Raw genomic sequence first — 12,652 nt, forward strand, 5'->3', positions numbered from 1 at the left:
GGCGCTGGGATGCCTTCGCACCCAGGTGGCGACCTTCCGCATTAGACCCTGCAGCGATACCTTTACGTTGAGCCCCCTCCACACTGGTGTGCCCTGGCGACGCAGTTCTTCTGCCAGGTGCACAGCCTGAATTATGACGGGCAGCTCCTTTTCATAGATCTGCAGGGTCTTTGTTGCCCTCTGCAAGTGCTGCCTGTCTTTTACCAGGACTTTCTTTAAGTCTGGAGCATGGTCACCTTGCGTGCAGCTCTCTCCTGCCCTGTTTTAGTTTTCTGACAAATCTCTTGTTGAAGTTTTGTTTGCACTTCAGCTCACACTCCTGATCTACGAGTACCTGGTGTGGAGAGGGGCAGGGGAGGTAGATGACCTCCTTCTGAACCTGCTCCTGGGGCTGGCGAAGCTCACCATTTATAGGTCCAGGCAGCGGGTGACTGAGGGGGTTGTCCGACCAGACTGTCTGGGCCCTTTTCCACAGCTACATTCGCGGCCATGCACCATCCAGGCATTCCGTGCCCGGTGGGCACCGCAGGGGTTGGCGTGCTTTATTGACCCCCTTAATTTGATGTTTTTAAATTTCCGTTGATCTTTGTTACGTTTGGGCAGTGACCCCCTTTTTTGCTTTGTCTCTCAGTTCGTTTCCTTTCTTCTATTTGGTTGACATCAAAAGAGTGGCCAATTGTAGTGCTGTTGGTTGGGTCTGCCTTTGGGCAGGGAAGTGAAGAAGCAGGATCTACCACGTTAAAAAAAGAAATCACCTGAGAACAAACTGAAGCAGCTGCCTGGGGGTTTAGAGGGGCGGAGATCGTGCTCAGGCGAAAGTGGACCGTGCCGCTTTAACGGGGCCAGATGGCGCGTGGCCCACAAGGAATGGGCAGGGTCAATGCTGGGCTGGTGGAAGGGGCGGGGCTTATTCCAGGGGCAGGCTCGTTGCTGGGCTGGTGGAGGGGGCGGGGCTTATTCCAGGGGCAGGCTCGTTGCTGGGCTGGTGGAAGGGGCGGGGCTTATTCCAGGGGCAGGCTCGTTGCTGGGCTGGTGGAGGGGGCGGGGCCTATTCTTGGCCACGCCCAAGGCTACAAACCGGCGGGCGCGCTCGAGCTGCTTCGTTGTTTTTTTTTGTTCCATCCGAGCTCGAGCCATGTGGACTTTGGGGTCGGCGAGGAGCCGGGGGGCGGCTATGGCCGGAGGAGGACTCAGCTGGCACCGGCTGCTGGCCGGCCTTCGGGGCTATGCTCAGAGGTTACCGGCTCTCAGCGACAAGCAGGTCCGGTCCGGTGCCGGCAGGCAACCCCCGGGCACCGGGGTGATGAAGAGCGTCAGGTAAAGCCGGAGCCCGCCTCCCGGTGCGGGGAAGAGAGCGGGTGGAAACCTCAGGCCGGCGGAGGGAGGGTCCCGGGTTGGCGGCAGGAGGTCCAATGGCTTGGGGGGTAGAGAGAGTGTGTTTACATCGAGCTAGGGATGTGGGGGCGAGGAGGTTTAGGGGAACCCCGATAAGAGAGGGAGGAGGGGGAGGGGTTGGCAGGAGCCCCCCGTGGTTTGGGGGTGCCCCGTGTGGGAGACGGGGCTGGGAGAGGGGTTAAGACGCGGGGTCCTGGCGGGGAGGGCGATGCGGTAAATAGCGAAGTGGAAAGAAAGCCTTTGGATGCAGGAGGATTTAGACGGGCTGGTCAGATGGGCAGAACAGTGGCTGATGCAATTTACCCCTGAAAAGTGTGAGGTGCTACAATTTGGGAGGAATAACAAGGCAAGAGAGTATACAATGAACGGTGGGATGCTAGGAAGTACAGGGTGCGTGTCCATAGATCCCGGAAGGCAGCAGCACAGGTAGATGAGGTGGTTAAGAAGGCAAATGGAATGCTTTATTAGCTGAGGCAAGAGCAGGGGTTACGATGGAGCTGTAAAAAATGTTGGTTTGGCCACATCTGGAGTTGTGTGCGCAGTTCTGGTCGCCACAATATAGGAAGGAAGTGACTGCATTAGAGAGGGTGCAGAGGAGATTCACCAGGATGTTGCCTGGGCTGAAGTGTTGCAGCTATGAAGATAGGCTGGGGCTGCTTTCCTTGGAGCAGAGAAGGCTGTGGGATGTGATTGAGGTGTATAAAATTGAGGGGCATAGACGTGAAGGAACATTTCCCCTTGGCGGTGGGGTCATTAACCGGGGGCATAGATTTAAGGTAAGGGGCAGGTGGTTTAGAGGGGATGTGAGGGAAAACCTTTCCACCCAGAGGATGGTTGGAACCTGGAACTCACTACCTGAAACGGTGGTAGATGCAGGAACCCTCACAACATTTAACAAGTATTTAGATGAGTACTTGAAATCATAGAATTTCTACAGTGCAGAAGGATACCGTTTGGCCTGTTGAGTCTGCATGACCCTCTGAAAGAGCACCCTACCTCGGCCCATTCCCCTGCTCTATCCCCATAATCCCACCTACACTGCACATCTTTGGAAACCAAGAGACCATAGCATACAAGGCGACAGGCAAAATGCTGTAAAATGGGAAAAGAGTAGATAGGTGCTTGCTTGATGGCTGGTGTGGACACGATGGGCTGAAGGACCTCTTGCTATGCTGTAAAAACTAAAGGAGAGCGTGTGGGACAACAAAGGGGTCCTGATGGGGAGTGTGAGGGTCATCAAACGTATCCTGGTTGGGAGTGTGTGGGGCATCAAAGGGGCCTTTTGTGGGGTGGTGGTGAGCTGGATGAAGGGTCCTGGCATTGATGGGGTGAGTGGGTTCAAAGGGGTTTTGGTAGGGAGAGTGGGGGAGATTAATGGGGTTCTCGTGGGAAGGGTGGGAGGATCAAAGGGATCCAGGTGGGGGGAATGGGAGGGATCAAAAGGGTCCTGGTTGAGGGAAGGCAGGGGTGAAAGAGATCCTTGGGGAAGGGATGAAGAGGATTAAAGGGGTCCTGGATATTGGAGAAGATGAAAGGGCATGGGGGATACATCAGGTTAAGAAAGTGTGCATGAGGGACAGTGTGTTTGAAGAGTGGGGAAGATGCTGGAGAAGCTGATGGGGGAAGGTTCGTTCCCCAAGCCGTTGGAGATTGATCGGGTCCATAGGGCTATTATGCGTAAGCCCCCGGGTCGTGAGCCCCTGAGGGCGATTGTGGTATGGCTGCATCGGTTCCTGGATAAGGAACGTATTATGAAGTAGGCTAGGCAGACAAAATGGTGCACCTGGGAAGAGTCAGAGATCCGGGTGTATCAGGATTGGGGAGCAGAGCTTGCAAAGAGGACGGCGAGTTTTAATAAAGTCAAGGCGGCCCTGTATGTGAAAGACATAACATTTGGATTGCTGAGACCGGCCCGTCTCTGGGTGACCTACAAGAACCGGGAGCTATACTTTGGCTTGCTGGAAGAGGTGGAGGTCTTTATGAAAGACAAGAACTTGGTGGATGCATAAGGACTTTAAAACCTAAACTGTGGTGGATTGAGTTTTTTGTCGGGGGGGGGGGAAGGAAAACAAGTTATAAGCGGTTCTTTCTTTCTCTGTCTGGAAAAAATCTTAACTTTTCAATTCTGTAATTTAAGTTGTGACTTTTGGGAGAAGGACTTTTTCTGCTTGATTTGATTTTGATTTGTTGCTGTACGTGCCGAATTAAAGTGAAAAAGGTTTTGAGCTGCGATGTTTTTTCTCGGGGGAAAAAAAGATGGTTGAGTTTCTCTATGCATAATTGTTTTCCGACCCTGTTAGATGTCTTTTCTATTGTTTTGATTCTGTTTGAAGGTGATGGGATAGATAAGATTCTGTTAAGGGAGTGGGGTGGGCCTCTGCACCTGGGCCTTGGGGGATTATTTGTTTGTTTTCTATGTTGGATGTTATTGTGTTGAGAACTTATGATAAGAGGGGGAGGTGATCCGGCAGGTTATAGAATGTTAGGCGCCGGGGGCGAGAGCTGCTCGGCTAGCTGAATAGCTAGTTAACGGGAGCAAAGTGGTGGGAAAGCTGAGGAGAGTTGGAGTAGGGTGGGGAGGGGACTGCTGACGAGTAAGGGACTTTTGGGGGATTGGAAATGGAGAGCAGAGGGCGGTAGCTGCCGTGGGGCGGACCAAGAGAGGTGCAGGGCATGGGCTAAGGGCTGGCCGAGGAAAGGTCATGGCTGATCGACGGGGGAGAGGGGCGAGAGTTCCCCCCCCCCACCAGACTAGTTACAAAGAATGTTTGTGGAGTGAATGGGCCGGACAAAAGGGCCCGTGTGTTCGCACACTGGAGACTTTTTTTTACCCAACAATTTTTAATAACAAACACCCCCCCCCCCCCCCAAAATAACAAAAGGAAGAAAGAACACAAACCCCACGTTCAAAAATAATAAACTACATATACATTGGGTTCCTCCCACATATATTAACTCCTCCATATAACATTCAACAGTACCCTTGTGGAACCCTGCCCAAATACCCCACCCCCGGGCTGCTGCTGCTGACCTCCTCCTAACGCTCCGCGAGATAGTCTAGGAACGGTTGCCACCTCCTGAAGAACCCCTGTACAGACCCTTGTAAGGCAAACTTTATCCTCTCCAATTTAATGAACTCTGCCATGTCTTTTATCCAGGCTTCCACGCTGGGGGGCTTCGCGTCCCTCCATAATAACAAGATCCTCCGTCGTGCTACCAGGGACGCAAAGGCCAGGATACCGGCCTCTTTCGTCTCCTGCACTCCCGGCTCGTCCGTTACCCCAAATAATGCCAACCCCAAACTCTGCTTGACCTGGACTTTCACCACCTTGCACATAGTCCTCGCAAGACCCCTCCAGTGCCGTGCACGACCAGAACATGTGGACGTGATTTGCCGGACTCCCCGAGCACCTCCCACACCTGTCCTCCACCCCAAAGAACCTACTCATCCTCACCCCTGTCATATGCGCTCTGTGAACAACCTTGAATTGTATTAGGCTGAGCCTGGCGCAAGAGGAGGAAGAATTAACCCTACTCAGGGCATCAGCCCACAGACCCTCATCTATCTCCTCCCCAAGCTCCTCCTCCCACTTGCCCTTTAGCTCCTCTACCGCGGCCTCCTCCTCCTCTTTCAGCTCCTGGTAGATCGCCGAGACCCTGCCCTCTCCAACCCATACACCCGAAATCACCCTGTCCTGAATCCTCTGTGCCGGGAGCAACGGGAATTCCCTCACCTGCCGCCTCACAAACGCCCTCACTTTCATGTACCTGAAAGCATTTCCTGGGGGTAGCCCAAACTTCTCCTCCAGCGCCCCTAGGCTCGCAAACGTCCCGTCTATAAACAGGTCCCCCATTCTTCTGATCCCTGCCCTATGCCAGCTCCGAAACCCACCCATCCATCTTTCCCGGGACGAAGTGATGGTTCTCCCTAATCGGGGACCAAACCGAGGCTCCCATCTCGCCCCTATGCCGTCTCCACTGCCTCCAGATCTTCAATGTTGCCGTCACCACCGGGCTCGTGGTGTACCTTGTCGGCGAGAGCGGCAGCGGTGCCGTCACCAGCGCCCTCAGGCTCGTGCCCCTGCAGGACGCCATCTCCAACCTCTTCCACGCCGCCCCCTCTCCCTCTATTACCCACTTACGGATCATCGCCACGTTGGCTGCCCAGAAGTAGCCACACAGATTCGGCAGCGCCAGCCCTCCCCTGTCCCTGCTACGCTCCAGAAACACCCTCTTTACCCTCAGACTCTTATTTGCCAACACGAAACCCATGATGCTCCTACCTACCCGTTTAAAAAAAGGCCTTGGTAATCACAATGGGAAGGCACTGGAACACAAAAAGAAACCTTGGGAGGACCATCATTTTAACCGACTGTACCCTGCACGCTAACGAGAGTGGCAGCACATCCCATCTTTTGAAATCCTTCTCTATCTGCTCCACCAACCACGTCAAATTGTGCTTGTGCAGTGCCCCCCAGCTCCCCGCCACTTGAATCCCTAAGTACCGAAAGTTCCTTTCCGCCCTCTTCAATGGTAGGTCGTCTATCCCCCTTCCCTGGTCCCCTGGATGCACCACAAAGAGTTCACTTTTCCCTACATTAGGCTTGTAGCCCAAGAAGTCCCCAAACTCCCTTCGGATCCGCATGACCTCCACCACCCCCTCCACTGGATCTGCCACGTACAGATACTCGCACTCCACCCGGTCGAAGGCCTTCTCCGCGTCCATAGCTGCCACTACCTCCGCCTCTCCCTCCACCGATGGCATCATAATCACGTTGAGGAGCCACCGCACATTGGTGTTTAGCTGCCTGCCCTTTACAAATCCCGTCTGGTCCTCATGAATCACCCCAGGGACACAGTCCTCAATTCTCGTGGCCAGCACTTTTGCCAGCAGCTTAGCATCCACATTGAGGAGCGAGATCGGTCTATATGACCCACATTGCAGTGGGTCCTTCTCCCTCTTCAGAATCAGCGAGATCAGCGCCCCGGACATTGTCGGGGGCAGGGTCCCCCCCTCCCTTGCCTCATTGAAAGTCCTTACTAGCAACGGGCCTAGCAGGTCCACATACTTCCTATAAAACTCAACCGGGAACCCATCAGGCCCCGGGGCCTTCCCTGCCGGCATGTTCCCCAATCCTTTAATCAGCACCTCCAATCCAATTGGCGAGCCTAAACCAGCCACCTCCTGCTCCTCCACCTTTGGGAACCTCAGTTGATCCAAAAACCATCTCTTCCCCCCTTCCCCCCCATTGGGGGCTCAGATCTATACAGCTCCTCATAGAAGTCCTTAAATACCTCATTCACTCTCTCCACACCGTATTTCCCCTGCTACCCTTAACTCCACCTATCTCCCTCGCTGCCACCCTCTTACGAAGCTGGTGTGCCAGCATCCGGCTCGCCTTCTCCCCATACTCTTACGTCGCCCCCTGTGCTTTCCTCCACTGTGCCTCTGCTTTTCCTGTGGTCAACAGATCAAACTCCATCTGGAGGCTTCGCCGCTCCCTAAGTAGCCCCTCCTTGGGGGCCTCTGCATATCTCCTGTCCACTCTTAAGATCTCACCCACCAGCCTCTCACTCTCCCTGCCCTCTCTCTTCTCCCTGTGGGCCCTAATGGCGATTAACTCTCCCCTGACCACCGCCTTCCAACGCCTCCCAGACTACCCCCACTTGCACCTCTCCGTTGTCATTGGCCTCCAAGTATCCCTCAATGCACCCCCCACACCCTTCCGCACACCACCTCATCCGCCAGTAATCCCACATCAAGACGCCACAGCGGGCGCTGGTCCCCCTCCTCTCCTAACTCTAGCTCCACCCAGTGCGGGGCATGGTCCGAGATGGCTATGGCCGAATACTCCGTTCCTTCCACTTTCGCGATTAGTGCCCTACTCAAAACAAAAGAATCTATCTGGGAGTAAGCTCTATGTACATGGGAAAAGAATGAGAATTCCCTGGCCAGGGGTCTAGCAAACCTCCATGGATCCACTCCCCCCATCTGATCCATAAACCCTCTAAGCACCTTCGCCGCAGCCGGCCTCTTCCCCGTCCTGGATCTGGAGCGATCTAATGCTGGATCCAGCACCGTGTTGAAATCCCCCCCCGCCCCATTATCAAGCTTCCTGCCTCCATGTCCGGAATCCGACCCAGCATGTGCTTCATAAATCCGGCATCATCCCAGTTCGGGGCATATACGTTTACCAGTACCACCCACACCCCTGCAACCTACCGCTCACTATCACGTATCAACCTCCATTATCCGCTACAATATTCTTAGCCTCAAACGACACCCGCTTCCCCACCAGTATTGCAACCCCTCTGTTCTACGCATCCAGCCCCGAGTGGAATACCTGTTCTACCCATCCCTTTCTCAACCTAACCTTGTCTGCCACCTTCAAATGTGTCTCCTGAAGCACATTCTGCCTTCAGTCCTTTTAAGTGCGCGAACACCCGGGCCCTCTTGATTGGCCCATTCAGGCCCCTCACATTCCAAGTTATCAGCTGGATTGGGGAGCTTCTCTCTCTAGCCCCCCCCCCCCCGCCGACTGGCCATCTCCTTTTTTAGGCCAGTCACGTGCCCGCGCCTCCCGCACCCTCCAGACGGCGGACCCCCGCTCCAACCACCTCTCTTATTTCCAGTTCCCCATTGGCCAATGCAGCAGCAACCCTATACCCCCCCTCCCCCCGCTAGATCCCTATCTAGCTATTTTGCTGCCCCCATAACACTCCCGTAAGTCAGCTGACTCCTGCTGACCCCGGCCTCTCGCGCCTTCCCCATCGACCCCCCCAGTGTGGGAATCCCCCCTCCCCCTCAGTCAGTGTGCGCTCCTCCACCCCCCACCGCCTTCCTTCCCTAGCGCGGGAAAAAGCCCGCGCTTTCCTGATCTGGCCCCGCCACCTCTGGCGCAGCTCTTTTTGCGGCCTTATCTTAATTCACCCTTCCCCGGGCCTCCCCTCCCTCCACCACCGTCGCCCACACTCTCCCACAGCCTCTCCATCAACCCCCCCCCCCCCCCCCCCCCCAAAAGCGAATTGAGCATCGTGCTCACATATGTCTCGGTATAGGACCCCTCAACTCCTTCAGGGAGACCCAGAATCCGAAGATTCTTCCTCCTCTACCTATTCTCCAGGTCCTCAAATCTTTCCGTCCACCTCTTGTGCAGCGCCTCGGGTGCCTCCATCTTCACCGCCAGGCCCAAGATCTCATCCTCGTTCTCCGAGGCTTTTTGCCGCATCTCCCGGATCGCCGTCCCCTGGGCCTTCTGGGTCTGCACTAGTTTCTCAATCGCAGCCTTCATTGGCGCTAGCATTTCGGTATTCAGCTCCTCAAAGCAGCGTTTGAGAAACCCCTGCTGCTCCTGCGACCACAGTGCCCATGCTGCTTGGTCTCCACCCGCCGCCATCTTGCCTTTTCTCCCTCTCACTTTTCGCTGCTCCAAGATCACTTTTTTCACCGCTCCACTCCTGGTCCAATCCATATAATGTCGGGGGGACCCTGCTGTCACCGTCCCACACTGGAAGCCGTCGAACGATTGCCGTTGGGGCCGCTCTAGTGAGCCCAGAAGTCCGTTCTGGGCGGGAGCTGCCGAACGTGCGACCTACCTAGGCATAGCTGCAACCAGAAGTACACTGGAGACTGTTAAAAGCGGATGTGGCGAGGACTTCTGGTGGCAGGCATGGAGGAGTAGGTCGCACATTTGATAGCTCCAGCCTGTGACGGACTTTCGGACATTTTCCCCCCGCCCCGTTTCCCCCCGGATTTTATGTGATAAATCGGTGAAGAGTGAGACAGTAAGGAGAAATCTCCCTCCGGTGTATGGAGAATTGGACCAGAAGTGGCCGTGTGAGAAGGCAAAGCCCTATAAGGAAGACGCGAGCAGAGCTCGTAATGCGGGAAAGCATGGCGGAGAGCAAGGGCCGCGGGGAGATGGCAGTGGTCGACAGAGCAGCTGGTGAAGTTTTTCAAAGATTGCTTCGCCAAGTTGAAGGACACACTGGACCCAATTAAAGCTTTGATTGATCAAGTTGTGCAACATCAAGAGACCCATGGGAAAGTGATCCAGGAGGTGGAGAAAAAGAGGTCCGAACACGAGGAGTTAATAACCGTGCTGGAGACCAAGATGGAGATGATGAACGACTGCCAGAAAAGAATGCAGGAGAAGCTGGAGAACGGGTCCAGGAGGCAGAATCTTAGAATTGTCGGGGGGGGGGAGAAACGGGAGGCATGGCAATGCTACAACGGGACAGAGAATACCGTTTACAGGCAGCTAGGGAATAGAGCGGGGAGAGTAGGGGGTGTTCTGTAGGTTTTTCTTTTTTTTTAAACTACGTGTGTCTGCCCGTGTGGTTGTTTGAGATGTGAATGTGTTAAACTGAAAATTACAAATGCTTCAATAAAATATTTTCTAAAAAAAAAAGTTTGTCAGACGCGAGACACGCCCTCCCCTTCACAAAACCATGTTGCCTCTCGCTAATACGTCCACTTGCTTCCAAATGGGAGTAAATCCTGTTTCGAAGAATCCTCTCCAATAATTTCCCTACTCCTGACGTAAGGCTCACTGGACTGTAATTTCCTGGATTATCCTTGCTACCCCTCTTAAACAAAGGAACAACATTAGCTGGAAAGTTAACATGCAGGTGCAACAGTCAATTAGGAAAGTAATTGTTAGGGACAACACGGTTGTGCAGTAGTTAGTACTGCTCATGCTGCTGAGGACATGGGTTTGATCTCGGCCCTGGGTCTCTCTCCGTGTGGAGGTCGCACATTCTCCCCATAACTGCGTGGGTCTCATCCCGACAACTAAAAAGATGTGCAGGGTAGGTGAATTGGCCACGCTAACTTGCCCCTTAATTGGAAAAAAAGAATTGGGTACTCTAAATTTTTCAAAGGAAAGAAAAGTAATTGTCATTTTTGCTATCCAAAAGTGTTTTCGAGGATAAGAGTGAAAGAAACCTTAGTGTAATTGTCTGGATTTTGTGAGACCGTAGCTGGAACTGTGTACAGTCTTGATCTCCTTACCCAAAGAAATACATACTATTCTTGGAAGGAATGCAGCAAAAGTTCACTGGACTGATATTTAGAATGAGAGAATTGTCTTGTATTATGTAAAGGGTGCCTGCAGGAATGGGCGGGAGGATTTTAAAGGATCATGGGGTGGGGGTGGGTTTGGTGTGGAAGGAAGCGATCAAATGGTTTCTTGGAAGTAGGTAGACACAGGTTTGGAAAATTATGTTGCGTTGAGAGGGGGGCGGCTGCAGAGGTCAGAATGTGGTTTAATATGGTTCAGGGATATGTTGGAGGTCTGGAGATGAAAAGGATGGGTTAAAATAGGTCCTGGGTGAGGTTAAGGAGGTCTGAGGGACTAGAAGGGAGGTTTAAAGGGGGAGAGGTGATCGAGGAGGATTTAATTGGGTCCTGGTGCACTTGTCTGTCTCTTTCAGAGGATTAAATCAGCCCCTAATAACAATTGTTTCTTGTTTGGTGGATGGGGAGGCTACACTGTAATGCCTTTCACAGAGGAATAGCCAACTCATTTCTCTGGTTCTTGGATGAAGAATCGGTGAGACATGAATGTAGAGACAGTAGCAGCAGAAAAGAAAGAAAATCTTCGACTGTGGGACACTGCTCCATGTGCCCAAAGATCGCCAGAAACTCTTAACCCTGGGATGTCACCATTGAATTAAGGGGCAGTCAAGATGAAAATAACAATTAGGAACAGGAAACAAGGCTGTATTTGGACAGTGATTAGATTTTTCATTGGGAAGTTGAGTTAGACAGGGTTTGCTTGAGAAAGTACAGTAATTGTATTTGAAAGCATGCTTTCCCTTAAAAGCAAATCATTATCATTGCAAAGATTGCATAAAAGCAATGTTTTTAACAAGGAAGGAGAATGAAAGAACTTGTATCCATCCACTCATGATCCCCATTCGTCCCAAAGTGCTTCCTGTCTAAATGAGTCCTTTTGAAGTGTAATCACTGTCGTAATGAAAGGAATTTGACAGCCAATTCAAACATGGTAAGCTCCCACAAGCAGCAATATAATAATAATTGGATAATCTGTTTTAATGATGGTGATTGAGGGATAAATCGCCTTCGTACCAGATGACCATAGGCTGCTTTTCCCTTTTGAGGCAGAGAGCTGACTGGTGGTGATTTAACCTGAGGATCACCACACCTCTGGCATGGGGCAGGGGTGAGAAGGCACTCCTTCGTCAATAACCTCAAGCCGGTACAGGTATTGTATGCACTGCTGGTCTTGCTCTGTATCACGAGCCAGCTGTCTAGCCAAGTCAGTTAAACCGGATAAACATTGGCTAGGAAGATGCACGTTTTAGTGGTTTGTGCTCCTTTTGGGGGGGGTGGGGGGGGGGGGGGGGGGGGTTGCAGATCGAGCAAAAAACGCACTATACATTGTACTGTTCTGAAGTGAGTGACTCCTGAGTAGTGAATCCAAAATTGAGCAAAATCGTTAGGAAGGCTAGGCGATTGGTGGATGTGATTTGAAATTTTGCATTCAACTGAGAGGATAAATGGGACTTGGTTTGACGTCTCATCTAAAAGACAGTACGTCCGACAGTATAGCTTTCCCTCGGTACTGCACTGGACAATGTGTCCTAGTCCCTGGAATAAGATATGCCCAAATCAGAACTTTGTCGGTCTAAGAGTGCAACCAACTGAAGCACAGCTGACTCATCCAACAAGCTGAGACAAAATAAATAAAACATTTGGGTGATTCAGTAGCAAGCATATCCTGAGAAAAACATTGGTGTTCAACAGTCATATCAATTCCAAACTTTGTGACTAAGCTGGAAAAAGATCAAGGTTCTTGAATGTGATTAGATTTGAGGAAGTAAAAGTTTGAAGATTAAGTAGAATGATACCAGGAAGGACATTTTATGGTTTTAAGAAATTTTGGAAGTTTCTTTTTCTGAAACAGAGGTAGTTGTGGGAAGGCAGTTGAAGGTTATGGTAGCTTCTGAGGGAGGAGAAATAGTGAAAGATTGTTTCAAATTGTTGACGAGTCCATAATAAAGGGCGCAAGAGAATAAGGACACATTTAGAAGGACTGATCATTAAATTAGGAAATGTTGAATATTGGGCTGTAAAGGAAGAAGCCACAACATAACTTGAGAGAATTCAGAGAGATTTGAAAAGGAAGAATGTTAAAGCATAGTCTAGTTCAGGAGTTAGCATGGCAGAGGAGTGAAAGGCTTCCTATGCTGAGATTTCTTTATATCATATTGTAAATTGATGGAGAAAGAA

At 51.9% G+C, this 12,652-nt stretch overlaps 1 protein-coding gene across 1 annotated transcript in view; it reads left to right on the plus strand.

Moving 5' to 3' along the window:
* The first annotated feature begins 1,058 nt into the window (after positions 1–1,058).
* mthfd1l (methylenetetrahydrofolate dehydrogenase (NADP+ dependent) 1 like) overlaps positions 1,059–12,652 on the plus strand; it is a 316,218-nt gene continuing 304,624 nt past the window's right edge. The window contains exon 1 of the mRNA XM_072504179.1: positions 1,059–1,317. Coding sequence (XP_072360280.1) covers positions 1,136–1,317 — 182 coding nt within the window. The 5' untranslated portion in view covers positions 1,059–1,135. The remainder of the gene's footprint in view (positions 1,318–12,652) is intronic.

The sequence above is a fragment of the Scyliorhinus torazame genome, chromosome 1, assembly GCF_047496885.1.
Source record: "Scyliorhinus torazame isolate Kashiwa2021f chromosome 1, sScyTor2.1, whole genome shotgun sequence".
Classification (NCBI taxonomy): domain Eukaryota; kingdom Metazoa; phylum Chordata; class Chondrichthyes; order Carcharhiniformes; family Scyliorhinidae; genus Scyliorhinus; species Scyliorhinus torazame.